Source organism: Prunus dulcis, chromosome 2 (assembly GCF_902201215.1).
Source record: "Prunus dulcis chromosome 2, ALMONDv2, whole genome shotgun sequence".
Taxonomy (NCBI): domain Eukaryota; kingdom Viridiplantae; phylum Streptophyta; class Magnoliopsida; order Rosales; family Rosaceae; genus Prunus; species Prunus dulcis.
The window spans coordinates 26,017,420-26,043,459 of NC_047651.1; the positions used below are offsets into that span (position 1 = coordinate 26,017,420).

General features: G+C 37.2%; 4 protein-coding genes across 11 annotated transcripts; all 4 read right to left on the reverse strand.

Annotated features, from left to right (window-relative positions):
* Positions 1-30: 30 nt before the first annotated feature.
* LOC117619521 lies at positions 31-2,851 on the reverse strand. 4 transcript variants are annotated; one of them, XM_034349499.1, is made up of 6 exons: positions 2,584-2,851; positions 2,202-2,343; positions 2,009-2,102; positions 1,253-1,333; positions 1,003-1,136; positions 31-344 (listed from the first exon to the last, which is right to left on the reverse strand). In XM_034349499.1, exons 1-6 carry the CDS (start codon positions 2,621-2,623, stop codon positions 323-325), a joined length of 513 nt encoding a protein of 170 aa, XP_034205390.1. In that variant the 5' UTR covers positions 2,624-2,851; the 3' UTR covers positions 31-322. The 4 variants fall into 4 exon arrangements, with proteins under 4 accessions (XP_034205390.1, XP_034205392.1, XP_034205389.1 ...); XM_034349501.1 differs by having other exon boundaries at positions 979-1,136; XM_034349498.1 differs by having other exon boundaries at positions 2,009-2,105; positions 2,584-2,719.
* Positions 2,852-3,764: 913 nt separating this feature from the next.
* LOC117617511 lies at positions 3,765-13,115 on the reverse strand. Of its 5 annotated transcripts, none has more exons than XM_034346912.1 (13): positions 12,702-13,115; positions 12,277-12,344; positions 10,811-11,437; positions 10,403-10,705; positions 9,737-9,822; positions 9,534-9,628; positions 9,134-9,433; positions 8,456-8,965; positions 7,528-8,302; positions 7,173-7,403; positions 6,935-7,059; positions 6,250-6,626; positions 3,765-5,284 (listed from the first exon to the last, which is right to left on the reverse strand). In XM_034346912.1, the coding sequence occupies exons 2-13, from the start codon at positions 12,322-12,324 to the stop codon at positions 4,199-4,201; spliced, it is 4,563 nt and encodes a 1,520-aa protein (XP_034202803.1). In that variant the 5' UTR covers positions 12,325-12,344; positions 12,702-13,115; the 3' UTR covers positions 3,765-4,198. The 5 variants fall into 5 exon arrangements, with proteins under 5 accessions (XP_034202803.1, XP_034202801.1, XP_034202802.1 ...); XM_034346910.1 differs by having other exon boundaries at positions 9,134-9,427; positions 12,277-12,354; XM_034346911.1 differs by having other exon boundaries at positions 7,579-8,302; positions 12,277-12,354.
* Positions 13,116-14,020: 905 nt separating this feature from the next.
* On the reverse strand, positions 14,021-19,907 carry LOC117617851 (GPCR-type G protein 1). Its single transcript, XM_034347448.1, has 11 exons — positions 19,259-19,907; positions 19,003-19,103; positions 18,532-18,890; positions 18,124-18,202; positions 17,742-17,830; positions 17,353-17,445; positions 16,583-16,609; positions 16,380-16,466; positions 15,874-15,945; positions 15,165-15,295; positions 14,021-14,463 (listed from the first exon to the last, which is right to left on the reverse strand). Exons 1-11 carry the CDS (start codon positions 19,471-19,473, stop codon positions 14,310-14,312), a joined length of 1,407 nt encoding a protein of 468 aa, XP_034203339.1. The 5' UTR covers positions 19,474-19,907; the 3' UTR covers positions 14,021-14,309.
* Positions 19,908-20,136: 229 nt separating this feature from the next.
* LOC117617852 (growth-regulating factor 4-like) lies at positions 20,137-25,083 on the reverse strand. Its single transcript, XM_034347449.1, has 4 exons — positions 24,582-25,083; positions 23,400-23,754; positions 20,496-20,899; positions 20,137-20,430 (listed from the first exon to the last, which is right to left on the reverse strand). The coding sequence occupies exons 1-4, from the start codon at positions 24,802-24,804 to the stop codon at positions 20,423-20,425; spliced, it is 990 nt and encodes a 329-aa protein (XP_034203340.1). The 5' UTR covers positions 24,805-25,083; the 3' UTR covers positions 20,137-20,422.
* Positions 25,084-26,040: the final 957 nt, after the last annotated feature.

Sequence of the window (26,040 nt, forward strand, 5' to 3'; positions counted from 1 at the left end):
ACAAATTATTGAATTTTTTCAGAAACAATATTGCCAAATTATTGATTTTAAACTCGTTAAAGATTCATTTCATCCGAGAAAACAAAGGGATTCGGAGAATGAAAGACAAGATTTTTCCTACAATAAATATTATTACAAGTTTTCATTTTGTTCCTTAAAAGAAACAAACTTTTATTGGTACCAAGATGACATTACAGAACAAGGTGGGCAAAGGCTTCCAACAGGGAACAATGCAGAGATAAGCACAAGATGCAGGCAGAAAACTCCCAAAAGAAAGCCCCAACTCAACCTAGCAAACATAAGATCGAATCCAGTCACAGCCCTAACTGCTGCTCTCCTCCAATCTAGCCAAATAACAGACCGAATCATACTTTGCCATTCAATAATATATAAAGAAAACCACACAGCAGGTGAAAATGAAATTGACCTTGGGGCTGGCTAAAAGGAAGGAAACCAGTCTGATCTGATGTTGAACAACACTCTGAAGTCTAGAGATACAACTCTACAACACTACTAATTAAGGCCTGTTTTCTAATCATGTCCTAAGGGCCTGTTTTCTAATCATGTCCAGAACCTTGTTGTGAAATGCAAGCCAAACCAGATGATATATATGCATGGGACTAGTTTAATGGAAGCTGACTAGCCTATTAACTGCGCTTCTGTACTTCAAAAGAGCAATCAGGTGGAACAAAAGACACCAAATTGTTATTCAGCTCTGTCCAAGAGTCTGAACCAGGACATTATCCCATTACCAACAAATCTCAAAAGGCTAGAAATCCATTTATTAATCCACTAGCTTGTAATCAAAATAATGAACCGTATGGTAGCTTCAGCAAAGCCTGAGCACTATAACCAAAAGTATTGAAATCACCATCCTCCAAAAGAAATATATGGCAAGACCACATAGTTACACATCCAATTTTAGGCATGCATCTGATCTCCAAAGTTATAAAGTCCATTAATAAGCACCATTGGTACCTAAGAAACTGAAATGAATCTCACATGGTTGCTTCTACTTCAGGATCACTTTTAATTGGCACCGTCGGCACATTGTTCCCACCTCTCAAACGTGAAGAGACATTGTCAATGGCCGAATTGAGCTGGCTTATTTTTGCATTCAAGGTCTGCCTGGTCTTCTGCTTCCCAGGGAAAAGGAAAAGTCAGATCAATTGTCCTTGAGAAAAATAAAAAAAATACATCGCATCTCCAACAAGTGGGAAATGTTGGATGTCCAGTCATGAAGATGTATTACCTCCAAACCTTCATCATAATATATTGGTCTTCTGGCTTTCCGGAATCCATATTCATCTTCATTAAGTAGAGATCTTCTAATCTGCATACGACAAAAGTGCAAACCAGGATCAAAACCCAAATGAAATAACATATGATGCAGAATAATCATCCTATGCCTTTAAGGATCACTGTGAGAAGACATGTAGCCAACAGGAATCAAGACCACATACAGAGCAAGGCAGACAGATGACAGGAATTTACCAACAAGGAGTACAAGCTGCCAGTCCTTGTGTACAATAAGACTGGCCATGTCGTGAGTACAAAGTAGGAGCAACTAATTTCTACATTACATGCTACAACAGTCAAAAAATAGACGGCAAGGGTAGAAAAATGGAAGTTGATTGCAACATACTAACATGCTACAACAGTCAAATAATGGATTTCTTCTACAAAATAATATCCTTCTTCTTTCATTTTGCTGAAATATTAGCAAAATATATTCAAAAAGAAAACCGATTAAATTGTAGCAAAAATTAATCGCAAGGAAGCACGGTAATGCAATGAAAACAAAAATCGAACCATTCCTCTTTGTTGTCTTGACAAAGTATAACAATGTCCCTGATGTACAATTGAGAGCTGATTAAAACGTTACAAAGCTGGCATGTGTGAAGAAGAAAGATTAAACCATATGAGATGGATATGATGAACACAAGTAGAATATAGTGCATTGGAATACTGAAGGCAAGAAGATTAATAATATTTAATATGGAACCACCTGTGGAGCAAAAACATAAGCTAAGGTCCCAAAGACAGCACCACCTAAGACAAATCCAGCAAGAAAATCAGCACCTCCACCCCTACTATCATCACTGCTGCATATAGAGGAATGAACCAATCAACGTTGATAGATTATACAAAAACAAAAATGGTCTTGAACATCAACTCATCACTGAACTGAAATGGAATACCTGTACTCAGCACGAATAGCGAAATTGCGGTTGGTTTGCAGTTGAATATTTTTCCTTGGGCTTTGGGTAGTGAGCTTTGCTGATTCTGCCCGACTGCTGCTGGACCACCACATCTCACGAGCCTTCAGCTGACATCCGCCTCCTGCAGAGATTATATAGATACAGTCTAAAGACTCTGAAAGTCTAAACTGGAGGAAACAACATACGAAATTACAATTACTTTTTCTTTCACTCTTTTCTTTGGAAAATTAAATATAAAATTGGTCGAAGAAATTGATTTTTTTTTTTTGGTTTAAATAAAAAGTCCTAAGCTTTCTGAGAAACCGAACACGAAATCAAGATGAGAACCTGAGCTGAGATTGCCGGTTGAGGAAAGACATACCTGAAAATGAGGCGGATAGAGGAGCAAAGCAGATCGCCATTAGGGGGAAGAGAGAGATAGAGAGAGAAGCGGAGGAAAGGGCGATGCAAACTATTTCACCAAACCTGGAAATGAAATGATTTGCCTTGTTGTAGCCAGTAGCCTGTAGCCTAGGATAATACACGTATACTCAAATAGTAACTTTTTTTATATCTCTAATTACCCCCTGATACTTTGTGTTTTTTTTTTTTTGGTCATGACCCCCTGATACTTTGAGAAGGGAATTTGGATGTAGTGGTTGGTTGGTAATATAGCAATGCAGACCTAATTCAACAAAAGAGTTTGACCAAAAAGGGCAATACAGGAAAGTTATTATTTTTTTTTTTTTTTGGTTTGGAGACGTTCAGTTCAGCCTTTGGTTCTTCCGCCCCCCTTCACTCCACCGTCCATTACTTCGGACTATCTCGACAAACCCCACTTCTCTGTCCGTTTACGTTTGTGTAATGCATTTATGAATGTGGATCTAAAAATACAAATAATAACTTCGGAGTTATCTAAACTCTAAAAGTCATTTTTTGTCTTTGAAGTTTATTATTTTTATTATTAAAGTCTGTGTGGTTTCAATTTGATTAATTTTGTTCATGCAGTTTAAATTTCAAGTAATTTAAAGACAATCCCTAATTTTTGTCAAATTAAAAGGGGCATTTCAGTCCAATCTTGCACCGCCTCCCCAACCACTTTCACAACCACCCCAGTGACCCCCATGTAACTTTTCTTATGCTTTCACGTCTCAAAGTCCATTACTTTCAATCTTGAATAAACAATTGTGTGACTTTTTAAGTCTTAAAACTCTTGGCTTTTGTTTTTGGAAATTTGGGTTCATGAGAAGAGGTTTTGGGCAATGCATGGAATTAGGTTTTGAGTTTGATAAAAGTGAGGAAAAAGGTGATTGTGGAGGGAGGAAAGCATAATGTTGGGCCGGGTGGGGAGAAGGGAGGGGATAAGGTGGTTGTGGGGGGTGGTTGGGTTGTGGCTATAGGGTGGGGAGCGGGTTGAGTTAGGAGAGGATGTTGGGTCAGAGGGGGAGGGATGGGATCAAGTGGTCGTGGACAGGTTGCTGGATTGTTGTGGGGGTGGTTTGGGAGGGGCTGCAAGATTGAATAGAAATGCTAGTAAAAGTGATAAACTAAAAGGACCAATAATGACTTTTTATCCATATAATGTCATAATCAAAAGAAGCGTAATGACTGAAAAACCACACTTATGTACCACATTATGCATCACTTCATCTCTTACATTCCAAAAGTTTGAGCATTACCTGTCAATGCCATATGATAACAGCAGCTAACCATTCAAAACTACGAGGACTTGGGCAACACGTTGTTTGCAAATTCCTAATGATATCTCCAAATTATGGTGGCTTATCTCTTTATATACAAACGGCCGTAATAATAACGCACTCAAAAACCAAAGGGCTAAACAATGCACAAAGAAAATTATCAATAAATCCTATATGACAGATGAACAAGAGGAAAAGGGGGGTCTTGTATGGCACCCAGGCAAGATCATCAGACATGATTGCCACATGCAGTTGACGAAATATAATGTACACAATGCAACAATTCATCTTCTCGCTTTATTTGTCTGGAAGGCGCCCAAAGAGAAGCAGTGATGTATTCACATGATGCCTTTCAGGCAGAAGCTGTTCCGATTTTGAAACAGGTTTCACAGGCTTTTCCTTGTCCGGGAATGGGAATGAAAGGGAAAGGGAAAGGGAGGCAGAGGCATCATCATCTTTCTCATCCACCACGGCATCTAAAGGCTTATCCTGGTTATTTTTCTCGTCCGCTAATCCAACAAAGAAGGGCAGGATTCCCTTATTTTGCGGTTTTGTTTCTGCCCCTAGAGCAAGCTCGAGACTTGGGAACCCATCACGAGACTTATCCTCATCTCCTGATGAGGAACCTTTCCAAGGCACAGAGTTCTCAACCGTGTGAAAATGCTGAACATGCCGTGAATCCACAGGAAAAAAGTATCTCTCAGTAGTTCCCAAGTCCTCTGGAATAACTTTCTCCTCACAGGCTTCAACGCATCTCTTCTCGACCATAGAACAAGGACCCATATAATTATGTGAGACAAAACCATCATCAACAGCATTTGTACCTCTAGATATGCTACAACCATACAATCCACTTGAACCAATTTTTGGCTTCTTACTATCACCCTCACCATCTATCTGTGTACTATTCACCTCATTCCATGACATTTCTTGATTTGTGGCTGCAGAAGCTGCTGTCTCTGAAAGAGCTATATGAGGATGTTTTCTTTTACTAGACTGAAAAGAGTTGACTCCTGCTGTCAAGTCTCTCACCAAAGCTGCTTCTATTTCCTTATATCCGTAATCTCTCTTCAATTCCTTATCTTGTTTACATTCAACACTCTCTATGTTTACTCCATCCAGAATCACCTCCTCAACACCTCCTGCGAGACCAACCCTTTTCTTTCTATCTGGAATTGTCTCCTCACCAACACTCCCAGCAATGGCTACCTCTTGATTGGAAATAGGACGAATCTTCAAATACTCAGCACCTTCTCTATCACCAGAAGTGACCCAATGCACTTGCCTCTTCTCACCTTTGTTGGAGCTATTTGACCCAGTTATTGGAATAGAAGATTTAATTTCTGTGCCAAGTCCGCTCCCTCGAAGGCAAATTTCCTGCTGCTGCAGAATGAGAGAGCATTGAAACAGATAATAACCCTTTAGTAATATATAGAACCTCAATGTCAAAACAAAACTGACCCCAAAATATATAAACATCAGGTACCTATATTTCAGAAATAAAACAAAAAAATTTACTAGGAAAGTAAATTGAACCACAAGATGAGGGCCAAGCTTCAAATATCACACCTTCCTAATATGTTGTCCTTCTACAACACAGTTCATTAGTAGAGTACAATACATCATTGGACATGTCATTCAGCGATTCAATATATAGCATGGGATTCAATAAACATTCTAGTCCAATGCATGATCATTGAGGAGTCAAGTTTTGTGACATCAGTAATGCCATCTGCGCCAAAGTGCAGGTGCTAAGCAAATAAGGATCTTTTGACTAAGCAATAATTTTTCAGGTTCTGACCACTATTGTAACATTAGATAAAAATTCAAGTAGCAACATATGCCACTCATGATACACAAAAAGGAAATGAAATGCAAGCCACAACAGTATATATTGAAAATCATAATGTAAAAAAAAATCTCGAACAGGGGAGCAACACAGATCAAAATTGTCAACCACACGAGTATGTCACATATTAAGATATGTAAAAGAGTATGAGATATATAGAATGAGAATAAGTGCTGCAAACCATATGGTTCAAGAACATCAAGATGTCTAGTTCAGAAATTAAAAACATATAACCATGGTGCAAAAAAATGCTGAATGAAATTAATGTCAGCTTGTATCGAGTGTGCACACATAAAGCAGAGGGGAGAGAGAGAGAGAGAGAGAGAGAGAGAGAGAGAGAGAGAGAGAGAGAGCTCTTATTTGAATGTGAGAGTAATGTAGAAACATGTCAGCCAAGCCACAATATAATTTTACCCCAAATGAACTGAATAGAAACATCAAGGAACAACAAGAAGCATCTTATCAAGCCATATACATTCTGAAAAAATATATAAATTACCAGGGGAGCGGTGCATGGAACTCCTTCAGACAAGCCTGCATTGTTTGTTGTGTTGGAGTCAAGCCTACTATCCTGTACCACCAAGCTCACTTTTGAACCTGAACGTACCTCCTCAGGATAAGTATCTTTGCTCACATGATCCTTGCTAACTGTGGGACCCATATGAAGAAGGGAATTGGCTGCAGATGCTACATCACGACATTTGTCAGAAGCAGAAAATTCATCTATATGCTTAGGTATGCATAGGTTCTCCGACAAAGTTCCATATTTATCCAATGAGTTGCTCAAGCTGGGAACACACGTCTCCTTAGTAAAATCCAAACGATGCACCCTCGTTGTCCTGAAAACACCCCATAGGAAAAACAGCATATTCCAACCTGCCAATAACAGAATAAATTTCAGCAGATGGCACAAAAAGTTAGCAAACAAAGATTAAATACAGAACAAATAACCAACAACATCAGCAAGATGAGCACAGCCGCCAACGATTTTAAAGAAGGCACCCTCATACAACATTAACCCAATTTTATACATGCTTCATAAGTACAGGCTCACAATATCAGCATTGGCACTTGTTTATGCGTTAAGCAGTATGAGCCAACTTGCACAAAACAGAACCATATCAAGCATATTATCACTGGATAAAACACCTAACCCCGTATAATGAAACTTGAGAATTCCTTACGTTGTGATCTCTCAGGAAGCTGATTTGATGGGAATATCAGAAGTTCAACACCATCGAAATTCCCTTTGAGGGCTAGATCATTCTTGATCATAGCATCCAACAGGAACTTGTAGTCTCTTTCGTAACTGCATTCAAAATTGAAAAAGATTGCATACTAAGCAATAAAGAAAAATATGTTCTGCAGAAAGGAAAAATCCCTCAAAATATAAAATGAAAAAACAAGCATGCTTATCATTACCTCTCAAGATCTTTGGCAAAGAAGTAAAGTGCAATGTTATCTTCTTTAGCACCACTTTGATGGAAGTGTGATGGCCATACACTCAAGCGAGGTACTTCACTCAGAGGAACTTTGAACTGAAATTTGTTCACCACTTCAAGAACCCTTGGTGATGCACAAGTTGACAAATGAGCTTGAACTCCACCACATAAATCCAAATAATTTCCACCTCTCTGCACTTCGAAACTCCCCCTGCATGAAAATAAGAGGAGCCTATCTCGTAAGAAATTGTCAAGATGAAACATAAAGAAAGAAAAAAAAATGCAGAGTATGAAGCAGACAAGACTGATAACAAATAGAAACCACGAGACCCTACTGCCAGATGTATTCATATTCTGGTATGGCTGTTGTCTTTGCAAGAACATACATCGCCACTGAAGCATGACTATGCAAATCTTTCACTGTAGACTTTCCAAGAGAAGGAACAACAGAAACAGAGTCTGTCACTTTGGAAGGAAACACAGAATCAATGGGCTGCACTGTATGCTGCTTTAAATTATTGACAGTTGTATTCTTGTAAGAGTCAGAAGTAGAAGTCCCAAGAACTGTTTGTCCATCATGTGATCCTTCACTACACGTGATATTATTCAACTTATTTGAAATCATTGATTGCTCTTGAGAAGCTACTTCATAACTTAAGTCCACGTTTGATGTGGACAACTCATCAGATGGATCGAATACTCTCTTTTTTCTGTATATTTCAGGCTTTCTAAGCAAAGCTGCGTGAATTGCATCTTTCAACCTATTACCTCTCGGCATATCCTCCCTAGAACTTATTGGAGTAGAAGCATCAGTACCAGAAGTCTGTGAAATGCCAACTCTGCAAAATTCCGCAGTATGACCTATGTCTTTACACTTTGGACTAGCTGTAACAGTAGGCCTACAGCGAGCAGCGCTCTCCCTGGTTTTATCAGCCTGACTTGTCATTTCCACTGATTGTGGGAACGCATCTTCTAATGTTTCGTCAACATTAGAGCATGGTTTCTCAACAATCCCAGAATAGCTGGATAAGGGTTCATCCTTAGAGCTAACTTGGTTTGACTTTTGTTCAGAAGCAGAATTACATATTCCATTCGTAGATGAACCTCCAACTGCAACAGCAAACACATTGGTCATACCTTAAATTAGTAAGACCAACTACTTTCAACATGTACCAACAGCAAACAAATTATAGAGAGAAACATAGGACACAACCACAAGCTTGAAAAACACAAGTTCCACCATCAAAAAGGCAAGAAAGCTACCTGAAGCATTTTGAGGCTCAACACCTTTACGAGTCAGATTACCAATAGATTTTGCTACAGTACTTAATTTTCCATCAGGTAATACGACCTTTGACTCTCGATTGTTGCTCACAGATGAAAGCAAACTAGTTTCACCACGAGATTCTGGTTCAATCTTAGGTGTTGAAACAATAGGACTAGCTGCGGGAAAGCTAGCAAGGGGGCGGTCCAGTTTGGACAAATTTTTTCTTTCAATTGTGCTCCGCTCTTTTGCTTGTTTCAATCCTTTTAGATCTTGAACATGGCTAAATTTAGATGAAAGCATTTTAACTTTGGATTCAGACACATTTGAACGCCCTGAGTTTGCAGATTTGAATGACACAGATTTGCCCATCATTCTGGCCACCCTCTCCTTCATATCAAGGGAAGAATGTTCTTTAGATCCTTTCTGCTTTTGAGGAACATCATCTACAGTCTTAACTCTTGGTTTGGAAGTCAAGGTGTTGAATGAATTTGACTTTAACAATGTACCTGCAAACAGAATACGATGAACTGTTATTTTTTAATATAAAACTCTACAAAAATGTAAATATGAAAAATAAGAAACCCCACCTAGACATCACAAAGCATAAGAACTACCATACAATAAAAAGAGAAGGATAGAGATGGAGCATGTACCATGCAGCAATAACTACTCACCCTTGGTTGTTTGAAGCCGTATACCACTAGAAGGAGAGCGTGCAGTTTCTGATATATCATTAATGGACTGTGAGCTCTGATAAGTTGACCTCAATCTTTCCTTATCTATGCTCTTGAACGAAGACTCACGTGATAGAGCACCCATTCTCTTAGGGCTGGATGGCCTTGGTGATCCCACACGAATTTCAAGAGCCTGCCTTTTCGCAGCAGGAGCTACTTCTATATTTTCTGCTAGTCTCTTATTAGAGAATTGTGTACTCAAAATGGCTTTGTCCATTTTTTTCCCCTCCATATCTGAACCTTAATAATTCAAATGTCGAAAAAAAAATCAGTGCATTTCACAAATAACAGCATGTTAGCATCTGTTTTCAGAAAACTAATATAACTCAATTTGCTTTACCTTGCTTCTGGTTGTCAGCTTCCTCAGCAAACTTGCATTCCTCACACAGCCATTGACCTTTAGGAACTTTCCGAAGCATCTTTCGCATGCAATAGCTGCTTTTTGCAATAATAATGTTAACAAATTTTGATCACAGGCATGGGATCAACATAAAATATCGCCATCAAAACCTGACAGCAAAAAGTATGGTGAAAGACTATTACATGTGTTCTGCACCATCGCTGCACCTACTACACATGGCAAGCATATCTTCGCGACCTGCATCCCCACAAATATCGCATACTTTTACCTGTTTATGAACCCCAAAAAAAAAGGGAAAAATTTTAGTCCTTCAGCTAAAGAAATAAGAGGCTAAAGTTTCTTCTACTAAAATACAGATCCTCCAGAACTTAAAGTAAAAAGAAGCCATTACAGGCCTCAACACAGTTGAATACATCAAGCATATCATCCTTCAAACGAAAATGTGAAGGCATCAGTATCTAACTAAATAGCAAACATTTGACAAATTCTTAACAAACAAAGACGGATGTGTTCCTAATCACTGACAAAAGCTGCAAATACCTGATTGCTCAATATTTTCCGAAAACATGTTAATCAACATTAGCCTTGATCAATCAATTGAGTGCTAACGACAACAGACAATTCATGGGACCACAGTTCTGTGGACCATAAATCAAGAGGCTTATATTTACAAACCTTCAGAACTAACAACTAGCAAGAAAATATCATTCTATCCGAAAACATATATAGAGGCACTTAGGGGAAGCCCAAAAAAAAGTCCAAAGAACACAGATAACAAGAATTTTATGCAGACAAGTCATACATACAAATTTTACTTTTTTTTTGGGGGGGAAGGGGGGAGAACTCACATCATGCTCCACAATGTCCGATTCATCACTGTCATCTCCAGAAGCAGATTGCAAGGGCTGCTTCTCAGCTACTGCGACCAACTCATTAGACTTCTCATCTTGTTCACCATGATCCAAACATTTCAAAGCTTCATCATTTAGGTCTTGGCCATTACCATTGGTCTCTACTTCTGTCTTCGGACAGATTTTTGTAGAGGCCCCCAAACCTTTATTAGAATCAAATTTCTGGCGAGCGACAATATCAGATGGTGACTCTTTTATTAATGATGAATCCATATTCCCAGAGCATTCTGGCAGTTTTCCCTGCATATGAGAAGACGCATCCTAAATCAGTTATTAAAAAAAAATAAAAATAAAAAGTTAAGGAACATGATGCACCAATTTGTGAGTGGGAGCGTGACTTTGCACCTTTGTTGCGCTATCACCAGCATCTGCAGCTTTTACCATCTCTGACAAGACTGACTTGTGTGCCTTTTCAACTTCTTCTGGATCTACACTACCAACTGAAGCAAAACTACAAGACAAATTCTTCCGTTCTACATTTCTGTTATGGTGATTGACTGCTAAATTTGCATCATTGACTCTACTTATACATGAAATGTTATCGTCATTGACTTCAACAACTTTAGAATCCTCAAACGTATTTGTAAGCATCTCAAAACCTTCTACAGCATCAGATGTATCAGAAGACCTTATGGGTGCTTTGCTTTCAGCATTTTCAGACAAAGAATCATGACTTGAATTAACACTAAGTAGGTTACTAGTCTCACTGGTGGTATGTTGTAAACTGTCACATGCCTTGCTCTTAAAAGAGGCTGAAGTATCGCCCACATTGATAGAATATTGACTAGCCGCATTAACACGACAGGTTTCATCAGAAAATTCATCAGCCTTTGACCCCATAAGAGCTCTATTAAAATGCACACAAGATGAACAGGGAGCAGAGCACAGGTTACAAGCCCCAGACTCGCCTCTCATATGAACTTTCCGACTCATAGAATGCTTACCAAATTCTTTTATAGATTGAGATGACACCTAATAAATGCAATAAATCAATTAGGAACGGATACAATACAAAAATTAACAATGAGAATTGAAAAAGAAAAAAACTTATGAAAGATGTACAGACAACTCCTGAGTTTTCAACAGTGACCATATTTAAGCATGGAAAATGTAAAAATCAGGTCAATGAGATAAAGGCAACACCAAAAGTCACTCTCAGTTTAAGGGAGTATTGATAAAAGAAAATAACACACTAAACCAGATTTCATTATGAGAAATAATGTTCTCATGGTCGTTCTTTTATTTTGAGTTGTTAATGCTCATTATTACCAATGTCCTCCAAATGCACCTGAATAACATCCTCCACTACCAAACAAAGAAGGATAACAAGTAACTACAACTGCAGGAAGCTGCATGTGGCAATCCCCTCCACTGGCCCGTCAACATTCTCACAAATAAAAATTACTTTTAGATTAATGTATAAGAGAAATTCCTGCACTGTTCCTAGAATGGATTTAATCAACCATTACAGCTGCACTCCTAGTCAGCGAGAAGTGTCCAATGAAGTTATTAGCAAGAAATGCATATGGTTTGCAGCACAAACTAATTCCTGCACTGTTCCTAGAACCTGGATTCAATCATCCATTACAGCCACACTCCTAGTTATTCAGAAATGTCTACTGAGATTCTTATAACTCTAACGTTGTTCCTCATAGTCAACAAAAAAACAATAAACTCCCAAAAGCCTAATTGTCTATTTCTCTTTTTCTTTTCTTTTTCTTTGAAATACGCACTACTGCATGATAAATAAAAAGACAGCTGAAAATTAATAAAAAGAAAAAGAAAGAAGGCAAATTACCCTGTTTTCTCACCATATTCTTCTTAATATCATGATCAGTCTCATCAGCAGGCCCTTGCATACGATGACTCCCTCTCAAGACTGGTGTGATCTAAAAGGGGACACCAAAATTACATTAATTCCAATCTCCGGTAGCCAATTATGGAATACCAGACTAACATTAATGGCTGAAAACTAAATCCATTTAGAGGCAAAGAGACTCATATCAAGCTAACAAATTTAATATGTATATATATATGTACAAAGTGATGCAATCAAACCCAGAATGAAACTTGACAAAATATAGGCCCAAAAACCCTAACCATGAAACCAACACTATCATGAATAATACAACCGTTTGGCAATCAATTCAGCGAGTAATCCGATCATACTGAAGAAAATCAAATTCTCCCAAAAGAGAAGGGGTTAAAAGAACCAAGTCGGCTAACAATTACGTGCCTCTGGTTTCATAACAATCCGCGTGGCGGTGTAAAGCTCATCGACTGCCCGTTCCTTCCGGCAGGACATCATCAAGATGACAACCAGTCCCAACCCTAATCTAATCCAAACCCAAACTCCGCTATTCCAATTGCAGGAATCCCTCACGGTTGAATTCAATTCGATTAAAAACCCTAACTTCCCAGCAAATGGTATCCAAAAATCAAGTTCTCAGACAACAACCACGTGACCATCTACTATATTACACCACACAGAATCTGATTAAATAAAATGTTTTGTGTTTATTTATATATAAAATATATATCTCGCTTTCTCTCTCTACTTTTTTCTATCTCTCTCTGTGATCTGGGAAAAAATCCTGCAATGGAATCCATCTACATATTAAGCAGCTTAAATCTCGCCAGGAATTTTATTTTCTACGGAAAATGAGTAAATGAGTAAAGTTTCGTATATTTCGAATTTAAATGCGGGCCTAATAAAAAAAAAATTTGTGGGTCTACCATATTACGGCCTGTCTGGTTTTTTATTTTGAAGAATAATGTTACTCTTATCATATTATATTATATTTTCATATTACCTTATGTGGTAATTGAAGTGAACAGTCACAGATTAATAAAAAAAATTTAATAATTTTTTTCTTTTATGATTTATTTTAATATTTATTTTTCTAATTTTCTTAATTAAAATATACTTTATTGATTTAATTGATGTGGCATATAATATGTGACATACTTCATGTGGTATAAAAATATAGGATAAAAATGTAGTAAGTGTAGCATTACTCTAATTTTTTTAAAAAATTTGACTATTAAAAATTTAACATCAGGTTTCTCTAAAAACAAAACATGACGTTTTATTTTGGTACCATATATGGCCAAACCCAAAATAAAAAGGTTTTTGGTTTATTTTAAGAAGTTACACTTCTTCCGCACTAGTCTAACTTATTTTCTACTACGAACTATATAATTTTAATTTTGAAAAATTTAATCTGGTAGTTGAATTTGATTTGGAATCAAGGCAAAATTATAAAATTGGTCAAATTAATAGATCAAATTTGACAACGATCAAATTTGACATAGATCATAGAAAGAAAAAAACAAAGTTGAATTGTAAGGACAAACAAGAAATATAATATGCGTAAAAAGACATATGTCGCGGATCTTCTTCGTAAAAAATTTATCTTTTCAGAAAACGTGTAAATAGAGGTATTATCTCTATTATTACAAAGTCAACCATTCTTTTTGGGTCATAAGTTTCACCCATAAAAAATTATCTCTACTATTATTATCTCTAATAATAATAATCACGAAGGCTAAGGCTTGGATGGATATTGATCTGCATTCATCTTTCCTTGTGGTTCAAATCGTATTATCTTCCTATGCGGGCAAGCGAAGATGATATGCCTAACAAGTGGCATGCTACAAAATAAATAAATAATATGGGTACCTACCACGCAAATTACTTCATAGTTAAGTTAAACCACCCGCAATTTCATAATAAAACCTAAAAAATGCGTTATGAATCAAATCATTCAAATCGCATTCTTTTTGGAATTTTTATGAAAAGGTTAAGTTGTTAGTTACATTACATAGTTGGCATTAAACTACATTAATCAATCGGGTGTTTGTCAGCCTGCCGAGAGGTATAATGTGCAGAAAGCAAAAGCAGAGAAAGAAAAGCACTGGCCACAAAGATTGCATCAAACCACCGGTGATAGAAGTCAAACTGAATATCTCCACCCAATACATCTGTTATGATCATCCTGCCAGGAGATAAAAGCTCAGGCAACAATACTCTTATCTCTATCCAAAACTCGTTCAACATGCAATCAAGTTTATATGACACAAGACCTAACAAAGTTTGACGACCATCATTTGGAAATCTGCACTTCTAGACAGACAAAACATGACTAAAGTAACAATTTCAGTCAATAATCAAGTGTCGTATACTGGTTTTATATTTGTATAGTTCTCTCTTAATTTGTGAGTTCAAAATTTCAATTTATTAAATGATAAGGTATTAATTCCAACATAACGTAAATGTAGTTTACAATTACAACAAAAAATATTCCTCGCACCATTACTGTTGTCAATACTTGGATGCATCCTGTAAGACAAAGTATTTTGGTCGGTTACTATTTTTCCCCGAGCCCTCCATACTTATGAAGTATAAGAAGAGGACAATGTTTTTGTTCTGTAAGAGGCAACTTCTTGTTTTCTTGTAAATGTGCATCAAATTCATTTCAAAGTTTTGAAGCATGTTTTCGCCCTAACAAAATACAATAATTAGGAAATTTGAGGTGCGGTATGCACACTAGAGTGAAAATAATTAGCACTTAAGCTCAAAACAACTGACCAAAATTCATAAATATAATCAGAGTCCAGACCATTCAACATCAAAGGAAAGAAAAACCCAAAACTAAGTCGAATGTACTCAGTTGCCTGTACTCAATTATCGGCATACCTGTACTCAGTTGCCAAGCTTTTTCTTATCAAAAGAATAGAGGACAGGAAGTACATTCCCATAATTTCAGAGAGAAACAGTACAACATTGCTAGAAGATCCACTCCCAACTCTTGATACTGCAAAAAAGAACTGTGCACAGCAAAGACAGAAAGCTAAGCCATAGGATATCAGAAAACAATGAAAAAAGATGCCCCATTTATCCTTCCACCAGTTTCTCGTTAACAAAGATAACAAAAAATGAAAAAGCTTGAGGGCATTGATGTCATTGATGTCATTGCACCAGGCATGTATATAAAAAGGTCATAACAAAATACTATGCCACTTAATAATCCAAAGACTGGTAAAAGAACAACCAGTGTATTCCCAAAAAACAACTTAAAATGGGATTAAGACCTGGTTAAGATCAATTTATTTTTTATTCAAGTAATTGTAGCACTAGCATGCACAACCTAAAAAAAAGGAAGTATCTGGTTATAAACTCCAGATCCAAAACAACTGTGTTTTAACTTTCGGCTATTTAGCCTTGCTGGTTGTCTGCAACTCAGTCAAAAGTAAAAAAGCAAGCATTCAGAACTCTTTTTTTTTAATTTTTCTAAAAAGACTGGACACCGCATTTTGGTAATCAGTCTGAAGAAAGCAAATCAGTGCATTGTGGTTCTCCAACTTAAATAAGAAATAAATGAAAAGGCAGGCATAAGAAGGATTACCTTCATTAAATTTGTCAAGAATCCACGAACTGATATAACAATCAACATTCCAATGAACAAGAGTGAAATATACTGTCAACAATGAGAACAAAAGAAGTGTCAACAACGTGTTCAATAGTCTAACCAATCAAGCATTATAAGTGTATATCATAAGATTCAATTGCATATTTCCAATCCGTACTAGAATAAATGGAATTCAGAAACTAGCACATATTGGAAATAAGGCCAAAGTCAGGAGTCTAATTGTTTTAATGACTCTGAATTTGCATATATTTTGTGCTACTAAAATCACAGGACTGCCACCCATTGCTCGTAATCCACTAAATTGTTGCGCTTCATCCAAAACAGGAATAAGATCGAGGTGGCTGTCTAAATTATTGCAAAAGGTAATTCATTAAATAACTGCAAGTTTGACCTTTGAGGGGGGAAAAGACGACAGGCATGCAGCTTCAGATATAAAACCAACGGGTCAACCAATATAGGTGTAAATGTTAAAGCTGCCTAACCTGTGACAACAATGCTGCATTGATACCAATGTCAAAGAACTGCAAGAATATGCTAATTGTCATTGTAACAGGATCCACAGAGCCAGCCTGTTAGAGAACTTTTTATTATTTATCCAATACAAAATTGGAAATTAATAGCCAGAAAGCAGAAACATACATATAAGCAAGTGTCAAAAGTAATAAGTGAGAGATGAAAGTAATACCTCTTTGAAAACAACACTTTGCAAAGACTGCAGAGAGCAATTAAAAGTAATGAGGCACTTTTCAAAAATCAAAATCCAAAATTAGGTAGGAAAAAAAATGAAGGACATTGCTTGCTTAAAACAATATGGTAATACAAACCCTTTCTGCAGACAGAATTTTCTTTCGTATCCCACAGATGACTCCCCATATTTTTCTTACAAATGGGATGTAAAAATTCTAATAAGTGAGAAAATTTTAAGTGGGAAACTCTTACATTGGAGAGAGAAACACCACAAATTCTGGTGCGAATTTTAGAGTACTTTTGTATACCAAAATTCGGAGTAACCTAACAGGTCTTAGATTGCATGTCGGCCTACACTAGATGGTATAATTATATCAGGGATTCGCGCATTAAGAGGCATCAAGTCCTCATATGTTGTGTGTGTGTGATGATATAATTTTTATGACATAAAACTCAAGATTTAAGACTCAAATATCTTTAGTATTTGACGCAAGACTCAAGATTCAAATATATGATAAGATCTCATAATCATTAAAGAATAAACTTTCCAGCAAAATGGAACCAATAAGCATATAATATAAAAATTGACCAGCAAAAGGTTCTGATGTGTTTGAGAGCTGTCCACAGTATACGCTAATGTAATGTCCAAACCTTGTTTTACTCAAAGAAGAGAAAAATAATTTTAAATTTGACAAGTGTACTTGTATTGTATCTAAACTGACTTTAATTCATACCACCTCCTTGGGCAAAAAAAAATGCAACCCATACCTTAATCATTTTATATACACAGTAGATTGAACATGCATAACCAAGTAGATTCTGCATATGACCCTTCCAGGTTCGAGAATAAGCAGCAGCTTCCTGTAAAGTAATAACAATTTAAGTTTATATGCCACTAATCAGGCACAGAACAGGTTTGGGCATTAAATATAGGTAAGCATTATGATGTTCTAACTTTAGTCAACTGGATCATTTCTATCATCCACTATACTCTTTAATGGCCCATGGAATTGGTTTTTTTTATAGCCTGCACAAATTTTCCACCAAGTACATAAAAGAAGAGATGCATGGTTCAGTACTCACATAGAGCAGCAGTTCTAGAAAGGAGACATTTGAAATTAAAAAGTATAATCAATAATACATAATTGGAACTGAACCTTTGCTTGACGAAGCTCATAAATTTCCAGGAATAGCTGCTTTGAAAGCTCTTCTAATGCTTGCACTTCTGCTTCCATGTTTTTAATATCTTTGTAACCCAAAAGAGAATGGAGGGGAGGGAGGGAGGGAGAGAACATAGGAGGGAAATAAGTGAAATAAGACAACGACGAAATCTTTACAAAGTAAAGGCACAATGTTGATAGTCTGGAAAGCTCAATAAGTCAACATATTTAATAGTTCTCGATGCATGCAAGTAACATGGCAAGAGAAGTAGTTAAGAAAAGTAAAAATTAAAAAAACATCTATAAAAGACCAAAAACAATCTTTTAGAAGGAAAAATGCAGGATTTTATCCCAAGGAAAAACATCAAACAACACCAACCTTGCTCCTTTTGATCCTCTTGCACAGATCGCACAACAGTGCCAACAATTCTTTTAAAGAAAGATCTAGCCTTTAATTTCTGCAACATATAACTTTAATTAGGCGCAAGTCCAGATTGGGTTTATAACACTGCTAGTAACTAAAATTTTATACATGTGCTAATACAAATACAATTTCCAAGTAAAATCATTTTGAACAACAGAAAACGATTATCATAGAGTGTCCATGTTGATGCAAGTAATAGTTGGAATATACAAATCAAGATCCACATGTATTTATACTTGAGACAAAATTGAACAAGTGTAGACTATGTCAAGTAGATGTTTAACAAGTGTCAATCACGTCAAACAGATGATGAGTTCCAAATTTTAAGACAAGAAAGATAAATTATAGGATTGCTAAAGGGACCTCTTCTGATCCATGAATCCGTTCCATCTCCATTTGAGAAAGAATGATCTTCTTTTTCTTAGCAATACAAGTCTCGATGGATTGTATTAGCTGTCTTTCCAAGGACTTGATCTCTGCTTCCTCAATCTCTCTGATAAAGAGAGATAAGTAACTGTAGGGCAAATTGACAGCTCCAAAACCAGACAAGACAGCCATGACAGTAACGCCAATGACCCCAATCCGACTGACCAATTGAGGCATGGTGAAGAAGCCTTTATCGGGGGAAGGCATAGGGAAGTGAATGCCCATGCGCCAGAAAGCATAAAGGAAGGCGAGCAAGAACAAGACGGATCCAAGAGCAGCGCGTTCCTTCGGGAACCCTGAGATGAATAGAGGAGGAGTTTGAAGTTGGAAAAGAAGAAACAGATGAGCATTCATTGTCTCTTTCTTCGTTAAAATAACATAGTGCCAGACTTAGACGTAGGCACGTACCATTGTTGCAGAGCATTAAGAAACAATGATAATAAGGCAACATGAAAACCAGTAATAGTATGAGACAAAACAAATCGAGCTTCCAGTTGAGCCATCGTGCCCTGCAAAATACAATTTGTTGCAGAAAGCAAATGCAATTATGAAATGGCACCGAACCGTATATAATTATGAATTATTAGTATTATTACAATCCCATTCGGACGGCATTGGCATTGGCAATGGCAAGCATAGGCTAGCAATTAGGGATTTAGCATACCTTTGGGAGAGAAAGGGGATGATCTCGAAGAGGACCAGCTGCAGCAGATTACAAGAGAAGGCGAAGACCACGCTGAATATGATCTGAACTAAGACCCTCTTCTCTTCGTACTCTTTGTAGAGCCTTCGGTTCAAGAACCACAGCCCCGCCCATCCCAGCAGCCCCAGCGATCCCAACGCCACCACTCCCTCGTAGATTGCCCAACCCCAACCCATCTATATATCTTCTGCGACCTTTTTTTTGTTTTGTTTTTGTTTTGACCGACTTTGAGGAACCAGATCCTGACTATCCTATTTGCAATGGGGTGGCTCAACTTTTTAACTTTTTGATTCACACACCAACACTTCACGACGTTACTGGCAACTGCGAACGATTTCTCTTCTTCTCGTTTCTCTTTTTCTTTTTAACTGAGGGTGAGGAGTGCTGCTGAAGGAAGTAGATTTTTCTAAACTTCTTGGCCTGTGAGAAGGGACTGTTGTTTTGACCAAAAAATTAAGCCTGCCAATTCCTAAAATACTTACCTTTAAATACAAAAAATAGTTGTTCGAATTACAAGGGTAAAATAAGAACTAACTTTTGGAGGAAGAACTTCTGGAAACCGAAATTATCTCTGCCACTAACTTCACGACGTTATGAATTTACACCTTTCTTTGATTTCTTCAATTTTATGTAGTTTTTTTTAATAATGAAGGGTACCAATTTGCAAGTTCAATCTGTCAACTAAACAGATGAGACCTCAAGTCAAGTTCCGGGCATGCAATGCATACAAGTTACGGGAGGAAGGGAGGAGGAGGGGAGGAAGGAAGAAGGGAAGGAAGGAAGAGGCCTCCGTTCAAATCACCGGTCTATCAATTCTCATTATTCCACGAGGCTATGAATTGATAAAATTACGACAGTTCATTGAATATATATATCAACAAATCAAAGCCAAGACCGACAAATGTTGCTCTTTCATGTTCTGGATATCCTTTATCCTACATACATACTTGTGAATCATGTTGTTTGAATTATTCAGACCTAAAACTCGAGTCTGCAAATGTACTTTTAAACAAATATAGGTAACCACCAAAGCTTTCACAAACACGAGTGACTCTTCAAGCACTCTCTGAAGCATATCATACGACTTTCCCAAGCTCAGAATTCCCAAAGCATGATTCTCTTCTCTCAACTATCTGCAAAACATTACAATTTAACCACAGTATTTAGAATCATCAATTAATTCTACGTTAAAACTCACCATGTGGGGATCGAGAACTTGTTGCAGAGATGTCAGATGAAGTCATTGGAATTGATATTGAGAGCTGGGTGGTAGAGAATGAGGTCTGGTTGGATCTCTCATCCTCAAGACCAGACCAAGAATCCCTGCCTTTAGGCCACTCGTCAAAGAAAGGTCGGAGAGATTGACCTTCCTGTTTCACAGATTCTGAGGGGAATGCATTATTGAAAAATGAATGCTGTGGATAATCATGATGCAAAATGGAGCCATCACCCGATTTTGATGCGGGAAATGAGCCAACTCTGGATGGCATCAGAGGCCATGTGCTGTCTAGTGGTGAGTCCATCTGGAGACCCCTGTTGCTTCCTGAAGCATCAGACAAGAAACTATGCTCACCAATCTCGGGTTTAAGTCCTTGAAGATACCTGTAGTAAAGTGAAGGGTGATTCATTTGCTGTTAGATGAGGTGTTCCCATCTTTTGTCATAGTAAATAACAGTGAATGATGTGTTTACAGCTCTATGGATATCTCATATCTAAATGAAAAGGAATCTCAACTACTTCTGATATATCACTGAATGAATAACTGTTTGAAAATTTGTTCCTTAAAAAACTCAGCTTGTTCTCATATGATCACATCTCTACACACCTTCAGCAACTTTATCATCTCCCCATGTTACAGCACCAAACCAATGCATTCAAATGCAAATGATATTGTACGCATCATTTTAAGACAACATGTCCTAACAGTTGCTTGTACGGTTCGAACTGATTCACATTGGTGTTGCCAGCTTATGTGCAGGGGAAAAAAAAAAAAAAAAAAAAAAAAACCTTCCACCAAAAATACTATATTGATCACGTAAACACAGATGCACGGCCACTAAGTGTAGTTTTTACATTTTTTAGGAAAAAAAACTTAATTAATTTTTCCCCTGAATTGTTAGAATAACATCCTTCTAATCTCATTTCCTAAACCTAATAAACCCATCCTCTACATCACGGTGCAAGTCCCAACTCCGTTATTGCATCAGAAAAAATGGAAATTGACAAACAAGTAGTACAGGAGTTACAGAAGATCTTAAGGCATCCAAAGCACAAAGGAAACAAGCAAGTGCAACCAGCAAAAAAAAAAGGGGCAAGGACAACAGAATATCAGGTACAAGAAATAATCTAAACATTTTTAAAGTTAAGAGAGGAGTGACAGCGTAAGAGAAAGCCCATGAATTCATGAAATAGTTTCAGATGATCAATGGAAACAAATAAAAGGCCAATTCTTGCACAGCTATAGGCATAGATGCTGCAGGATGCAAACGGCATAATATGTACCTGATATTCATGCATAATATGTATATACCCAAATGTACACAAGCAAGAAGGCACATATAAAGCAGGAGAAAAAACAAGATAAATGCATTCTGACAATATTTATATATTCTATATGGTTTATATCAATATGAAGGTAAGTAACATGAACTCCACTCAATCCTTTCATCAAAAGATGCAGGGGATCAATTCCTTTGCCACTGTTGAGAATAAATACATAAAATCTTTTGACCAAAAAATTTCTGCAAAATTCCTTGTCAATAGCTACTGTGCATGGTGAATAAGATGCCACTAACTCAGCACAATTTAAATGCTGTCTGATTTCATCCAGGAATTAAGAGAGAATGCAATCTATAGAAGCAATTGCAAAGGATGGCTGTCAAAAGGCCCTCACTGGAAAGACATCAGACTTCTGGGCCTGAGCGTTGACAGGAATTCACAAAGTTTTTGCTAGACATTCAATATAGATGTCAGCAGTCTTTCCATACCAATTCCACCATACCATTCATAAATGGATAAATGATCCCGCAAATACTAGATATAACAATAAGCTTTCCATACAAAATTTAAGATACTCGGCTTAGGCACCAATATAAGATATACTAAGTAGCTGCTAACATAATTAGAAACAATAATAAAGTATAAGGCCGTCTACATATATGAGAGTCTGATCTGATGTGCTGTATGTGATGCTCAAATGATTAAAAATATATATATAATAATTTAACTCTTTACAACTACTTTTTTAAGACCAAAAATATTCAGAAACTGATACATGCATTTCTTAAACAGATTTCAGGCAACCTATTACCCCAAAAAATATATGAGAGTCTGATCTGATGTGCTGTATGTGATGCTCAAATGATTAAAAAATATATATAATAATTTAACTCTTTACAACTACTTTTTTAAGACCAAAAATATTCAGAAACTGATACATGCATTTCTTAAACAGATTTCAGGCAACCTATTACCCCAAAAAATATATGAGAATCTGATTGGAGAACCGGTAGGCCTACCATTCCTATCTTTCTGTTCAGCAGAAACTTAGGATAGTATATAGTTTTTCACTTATTAGACTTCTGCAGAAAATTTAGCAGAGAAAACAAAATGAAAAATGATCAAGCCAGAAAGAAGACTGCAAAAAGGCCTAGACTTTCAGTGAAGACATAACAAAATTAAGCAACTATTCTAAGCACATCTGGGCCCAGAACCCCGGATCTGACAGAAATCAAAAAGTATCTATCTGCAAGAACCCCAATACCTACATGGCAGGAAGTCACCAATATTAGTGCTACCACACAATTTTAACAATATGGGCCCAAGCAAGACTAAAAACATGTGTATGCATCCAATAATTTGCATCACATAATACTCTGTCTCAATGCCGGAAATAAACCACAAGGAAAGACGATTATCATATCTTCATTTTCTTTCTCTTCATGTTTCCATTTAATCAAGTTTCAACCTGATAAACTTATAGTTGGACTAGCCAGTTGTAAAACTTCCATTTCGCAAGCATTCAAACATTTTGTTTACTTTCTTCACTAGCATTTTTTTAACAATGAACTGAAGTAAAAGTGAAATGCAGAGAATGAAATACCTATAATCTTTGTTTGGGATTCCAAAAGGAATGGAGTCTATCTGATAATGAGACTGATTGGTTCCGGAACTAGTTCCTTGGGTGTTACCAAAGGCATTCAGTGGAAGGTTCTGGAAGCTCCCAGTTCCACTGCTGCTCGCAGTGACAGTCAATGATGTCACAGTGGACGATGACTGTGTCATGGTTTGTGATTCCACAGGCTTTCTTGAACGGTTGCGGCCACGGTGCATGTGGCGCTCACAGTACTTGGAGTCCGGGTATGCATCCTTGGAGCACCTCCACTTCTTTCCGTCAGTCCTTCTGCAGCGTCCCGGTTCGGGGTCCACCTTCTTCCCGTAGAAGGAACAATAACCCACTGCAAAATTTATCCAGAATCTATTAAGTGATATGTTTACTTCTACTTCATCATCAGCAAAACCACAGTATTGACTGTCTTGTGATGTATTATCAGCAACAAAGACAGAAGGAATATATATATATCATAGAAAACAAAGAATATGTAATACGGAATTAGCCAAAAAGGAAAGTAGCGAATTTAGAAATTTCAAAACCAGAGAAACAACAAGAAGTGTTTGTTCCAATGCAGGATTTTTTTATTTTTTTATTTTTTGGGTGGTAAATAAATAAAGGATGAACTTGAAAAACTAGTGTAAGAAAACGTGTAGAGTAAAGAAGCACGGAAATTCCATTAAATATCAAAAGGTGACTCCTGAAATTAAATTGAACACATCCAGGCATAAGTCACAAATCCTAACCGCATTTCAAAGTCAAATAATTTCAGAGCCCAAAGGGCGAGGCGATTCCCTGTCCATTCATTTGGAGTGAAAAGAAATATAAGATCCCTGGTTGATTGAACCATAGAGAAAAACACTAGTACAAATAGTTTTAAAACGCATTTAACAAGTATTACACAACTTCATGATGGGCGTTTACAATCCCCCCAAAAGAAGAAAAGAAAGAGGTGCTTCACAAAATAAATATAAACAAACAAGTATAAACATATATATCCATGGTTTCTTATTTGAAGAACTGGAAAAGCCAAAAAGAAACACCGAGGAAGAAAACATATTTTCTTCAGATCAAATCGTTTAATCTGAGAGTAAAAAAATAATCAATAAATTAAAAACGAGAGAGAGAGAGAGAGAGAGAGAGAGAGAGAGAGAGAGAGAGAGCTAGGCTTACTGGTCGGATGGTGGAAGAATCTTTGAGAAATGGACTCAAAACTCTTCTGAATAGGAAGCACGAGATCAGGAGGCACGGGCATGCCCGCCATCATATACTTGAAGATCAGAGCCTGATGCTCCAGCTCTTGCCACTGAGACACTGTGAAAGGTGACCTCATTCCCGTCATCCCAGCAGCCCCACCTCCACCTCCACCTCCACCTCCAGTAGCACAAGTATTCATCTTCGCAACCCCCAACCAACAACTATTCACCTCCAGCTCCAGGACCCAGGCAGGGGGAGCTCAAACATTACCGACGACGAGGACGACAGAGAAAAACATGGGACACACTAGATCAGCCTCAGTTTCGACTCGAGCATGTTGCTGTTGGGTTACTCACTCTCGCTGTCTTCTGTTCTGTGCGTTTGTGTTGAGAAAAGGGGGGCAGCGTCTGTGACTGCGACTCTGTGGAAAGAACAACCCCAAGGACTAAGCTTCGGTCTCATTTTATTGGGGGAGGGAGGGAGGCTTGTTAATATTAAGTTTGCTTATTGTTATTTATTATTATTATTGGGGTAAGTTTAGTTATTATTAAGTAAAGTCTAAAGCTTCGTTACAATTACAAGGTGGATATGGTGGTGGTGTCTCAACTCTCATCTCTCAACTCTCAACTCTCAAGTAGGTAGGTTTCTCTAGTTGCCGAAAAGTTGTGTCTATGTGCGAGTGCGAGAAATGCGTTCCCTAATGCTGTTCCAGTCGAGAAATTGTAGAATGTTATTACAGTATGGTTGGTATAGTTTGTAAAAGTGTAATAATATGAGTTGATGATATAGTTGATATACACCCCGTAGTTATGGTCACCTGAACAAATTATACCATGTCTGTACACTGTAGTTCCTCATTCCAGTCAATTTTGAGCAAGTGTAACTTCTGTACACCACTTTGAAATTTTCCTATGCTTTTTTTCCTTTTATGGTGACCAGGTTTTCCTATATTATGTATGTGTTTGGCAGAGTGATTATAATCCTTAATTCTGACTTCAATCCTTTTGTTCACTATAAATTTAGAACCCGTTTGGTATCCTACTTGAATTCAATTTTTTAAATACAAAAATAAAAAATTGTTTTTGAGTCCAAAATCCATAATTCACACTTGGTAAAAACTAATTTCTAAAAAACTCAACCATAAAACAACTAAAAAAGACTCATTTTTAAAAAACTAAAAAAATGAGGTTTTACACAACTCTCACTCTCTCCACGCCCTCTCTTGTCTCTCCTCACTCTCTCCACGCCCTCTATCTCGTCTCTTCTCCCATTATCCATGCTCGCTCTCTCTCTCTCTCTCTCTCTCTCTCTCTCTCTCTCTCTCTCTCACCTTTTTCTTTATTTCTTTCAATTTGGAAATTTAGGGTTTCTGATTTTAATTTCAATTTTTTTAGATCTTAAAAATAGTTTAGACTTCAATACCAAACAAGTTTTT